Source organism: Hippoglossus hippoglossus, chromosome 7 (assembly GCF_009819705.1).
Source record: "Hippoglossus hippoglossus isolate fHipHip1 chromosome 7, fHipHip1.pri, whole genome shotgun sequence".
In the NCBI taxonomy this organism is placed as follows: Eukaryota; Metazoa; Chordata; class Actinopteri; order Pleuronectiformes; family Pleuronectidae; genus Hippoglossus; species Hippoglossus hippoglossus.
Window position 1 is genome coordinate 27,250,829 of NC_047157.1, and position 4,458 is coordinate 27,255,286.

The 4,458-nt window shown below is 43.2% G+C and overlaps 1 protein-coding gene across 1 annotated transcript in view; it reads left to right on the plus strand.

The window, feature by feature from the left end:
- The first annotated feature begins 699 nt into the window (after positions 1–699).
- The window catches only part of LOC117764213 (PDZ domain-containing protein 4-like), a 32,936-nt gene continuing 29,177 nt past the window's right edge, over positions 700–4,458 (plus strand). The window contains 3 exon segments of the mRNA XM_034589813.1: positions 700–1,054; positions 1,894–2,174; positions 3,744–4,458. Of these exon segments, the coding sequence (XP_034445704.1) occupies positions 4,399–4,458 (60 nt within the window). The 5' untranslated portion in view covers positions 700–1,054; positions 1,894–2,174; positions 3,744–4,398.

A 4,458-nucleotide genomic window follows, 5' to 3' on the forward strand; every position in this document is an offset into this window, starting at 1 on the left:
GACACGATGAGCCCACATCACACAAGTTACTGTCCCGACTCCTGAAGAACTCTAGTTACTCCAAAACATACAAAACTAAAGAAAAGCTCCTGATGAGCTTCAACGATGAATCAGTTTATGAGCTCAGATTTTATTTAGAAAATCTTTGTCAGTTTCACTTTTTCTTGTTCCAACGTCTCGTGTGAAATTTGAGACGACCTTGAAAATGCAACCGAGAATTATCACAGTTTTCACACAATTCAAAATAATCAGCTGCTCAATTATTTGCAGCAGCTTTTCCTGAAATAACTCGATGCTGCACTTTGACGTCTCTGATAAAAGCTGAAGACCTGGAACCGTGGACTCACTAATCACTAACATCTGCATGTTTCACATTCGACTTTCGAGTGTTTGAACGTCGAGTCTCCTGCAGGAGGAAGAAACACACAAATAAAAACATAGAACTTTCCTTCAAAGTGTTTTTTGAAGGATTCCCGCCCGACAACAGGCAGCACGCAGACGGACCAGGCTGCTGGATGTTCTGATCCGTGAAGGAGACACAAAAACATGTTTACATGTGTGATGTCACAGAGATGAATGAACAGGTGAAGAACAATAAGAAGGAAGAGACAGACGAAGGGAGGGAACATGCAGGGATTCAGAGCAGGTGGGTGGGAGAAGAGGAGGAGGAGGAGGAGGAGGAGGAGGAGGAGGAGGAGGAGGAGAGGGAAATTAATTGCCGGCTGCAGGTTATTGGCTGAGCTGCCGCGGAGGCTGCTGCTGTTGTTCCAGCGCAGAGACGATGCTGCAGAAGAGGCGAGAGAGCAGCGAGGAAACATCTGTCCACTGAATCCTCATCCACCACCGGCTCGTTTCCATTCCGACATCCCATCATACATCTGTATTCAGGCTGCTCATACAGGAAACACTGGATCTGTGGGAGAGAGGAAGGGAAGCAGCTGCAGGAGGAGGAGGAGGAGGAGGAGGAAGAGGAAGAGGAAGGAGGGACGCTGGAGAGGAAGCGCTGCCGGGGCGAGGACCTTCTGGAGGCTGAATCCCCTCAAGACATCCAGTGGTTGGTGTTTCCTCACACATCTGGAAAGGTGCAACTTAAAGAAATTTAGAATCAAATCACTGCAGCTGATTTTGATTTATTCATCTTTTACCTCCGGCTGCTGCAGGAGAGACGACGACGAGTTTCTGTTTGTATTTGTATTTCATTAGTTTGAGATTCATTTCAGTTTATTTTAAATATTTCATGAAGTGTGATTCTAGTGCAGAAACCTGGTTTATTACAATTGTATACAAGTTATTTTCTAGATTAACTGATTAATCATTTCTTCATAAAATTCAAGACGACGTCTTAAAGTTGCTGAAAAACTGAATTATCTCAATTATCTGTTAAATGAGACGAGTGAGCGGCTGGAATAAAAACACAATAAACAAAATATTCCTCATTAATCAAATCGAAACTCTGTTGCTGATAAATTTAATCAAATAATCGAGTGGTTTCCAACATCAATTTATAAATTAAGAAAATAATCAGTAATCACCAAGAAAGAAGACGAAAAAACATCAGAATTATTTTAATTTTGTGCAGCATAAAGTTTTTCCTAATGACCTGTTTTGCTCTGCAGCTGATTAAGTTTAATCTTCACACATTAACTGCTGCTGTGGGAGAAATATTATCTGTAAAATATTGGTACAAACCAAGAAATTCATGTTGCCTTTATTACAAATTTTCCCTTTTTCCTTTAAGCAGCACAAATGTAAAATCTGAGCAGAACTTCAGGATCAATCTCCTGAAACTGCGTCTAACAAGCTGGAGTGTGTTCACGTCTTCGCTCTGATCAGAGTGTGAAACCAGAATCTCATTTCTCTCTCTCCCTGTTTTTATTCTCCGTCCGTGTCCAGGAGCGAAACTAAGCCGGATTTAACCTTTGTAGAAAAATGTGGGAGCAGCAGAGGATGTCGAGGGATGAAGGGAGAGAGAGAGAGGAGGAGGAGAAGCTGATGGTCTGAGGGTCTGACTCCTGCACCTCCGGCTGCTGGAGGAGGATTTCTGAGGAATTACAGGAGGACTTCACTTCTCTGGATTATCAGTCCTGAAGGAGATTTAAGAACCTGAGCCGGGAAACACTGAAGATTCATTGAACTGATGAAGTTTGAGGAAACAAGCGGAAATATTTCATCAGGTGGGAGAATAGAAAGTTGCCATCGTTGTCTGAGCATCGACGATTCTTCATTTCCATCTTCTCTCTGCTTCTCTTCATCTCATCCTCGGGTTTCTTTCCCCCTCTTTTCTCTCCATGCACACGTTCCCTCCTTTGCATCGACCGGCAGGAATCCCAGAGGAGCGAGTTGTATGAAGCAGGTGTTGATGACAGATAAGAGCAGATAACAGGAGGTAACTCAGGCTGAGCTCAGGCTGAACGTCTCTGTCGCTCTGTGGGAGGGGATCACACCAGAGGGGGGGGGGGGGGGGGGGGGGGGGGGGGGGGGGGGGGACTCCCACGCCTCAACATGGAGGAGAGAAAGAAGAGAAATCAGAAGAATAGAAGCAGTGAGGAGTAAATGTCTGTTAGAACAGATCTGACTTCACAACTCAGAAATGTTTGTCAAAATGTAAAAATCTGATTCAGTTGATCCGTATCAGAACTTCTGATCAGAAAACAGATTAATACTAATGATTAGAAACCAGATAGACTGGAGTTTAGTTTCTGGATCAGCAGAGAAACGGAGAAGAAGAGGAAATCTGATCAAACATTAACAATCGATGCTTAAAATCCACCTTTTATTTCTGAATATTTTACTGTTTCTGTTCATATTTTTAATAATTCTTGATGCACACGAGACCAGAAAAGGTCAAAATTCTTCACACAAACGTTTCTGCTACAGATTCGAATACAAACCAGTTATTTTATGATCAATAAAACGTACGTTAGTTTTTCAATCTTCAATCTCACTGCTCAGATCATTTATTAAACTGATATTTAATATTTCAGGCTGAGATCAGACGGATATTTGCTGTAGATCATCTCATGTGTCAGAACGAAGGTCGTTTTAAACACTCGCTGACGTTCAGATGAATTATTGAACTGAGCTGAAAACTGCTGGAACAGTTTTCGGCCTCGAGAACTCGTCGTGTTTTATTCATCGTCACTGGTCGTGTTTCCACTGCAGCTTTACAACAAACCTCAGGAAACAGAAAACTCAGCTTTAACAAAGCTTCAGTATTTAATCTCTCACATAGAAACTAGAATCATATCTTTATTGGGATTAGAAGGTGAGGTCATCGTTATCTGTATCCATCAGCATCACGTCAACTTGAATCAGCCGATGCATCTAGTCACAAAGAAAAGATTTCACAAGAACCAGGTTAGAACTTCAGCACGTAAGAGATTTTAATTTCTCACTAGTTTCTATGAGAAACACACAAACGCACACACACACACGCACACACACACACACACACACACACACACACACACACACACACACACACACACACACACACACACACACACACACACACACACACTGAGGAAACAACCCATCATCATTTTCATTCGCTCACAACCTGAAACAATCTGAAGTGTTTCTAAATTTCCCTGCAGGTCTGAAACAGTGTGATGAAGAGTTGAAGCCTCCTCATCAGGACGCTGATGTTTGCAGTGAGGACTCGGCTCCTTCAGTTTCCTGCTTCGTCTCGGTTTGTGTCTGAGGGACAGAAACACTGAAGTGGGTTTTTCTTTTGTGCTCAGACTGACGGAGTCGTGGAGAAAAGCCGACAGGACGTGAACCTGCGTGACGCTCAGCAGGTTTTTATCTGACGCTTCTCTGAACGAGGACAGATGTTGCTGTCAAACGACTGCTGAAGTGTGACGGATGAAAAACGTCTGCATCTGTTGGAGAAACTTGATAAAGAACACGGGAGGATTTTTTCCTTTCTGATGAGTGGCTTCTTTTGTGTGGTAATTATCCTTTTGTGAGAAAACCGTGAATCTACACGACCCTGAAAGTGAAGTTATTGTTTTTGAAGAGACACATTTCTCTGAGGATTTATGAAGAAGGAACAAGAACGAATCTTCGCACATTAAAAGGATCTTTGTGATGTGATTTCTGTGACTTGACCTTTTCACAGTCAGATGACCTTATGTTCGCTGTAAGACACTGTCGTCCCCACAAACATGTATCTGGGGTCAAAGGTCAGAGGTTGATAAAGAGGCACATCATCAAGAAGTCAGACAGCCAGGACTGACCTGAGATCTGATCCGGAGGAGAAAGGTCAGACTGACGAGCTGGATTATTGATACGAGGCTGTTTCCTGAGGGACCTGAAGGGACAGAGGAGAAAGGACGGAGTGACAGAAAGAGGAGAGGAAAGCAGAGAGGAAGAGGAGGAGACACAGACGTCATCATGGGCTGCAACATGTGTGTGGTCAAACGTCAGGAGGAGCAGTACAGGATCATGTTCCAG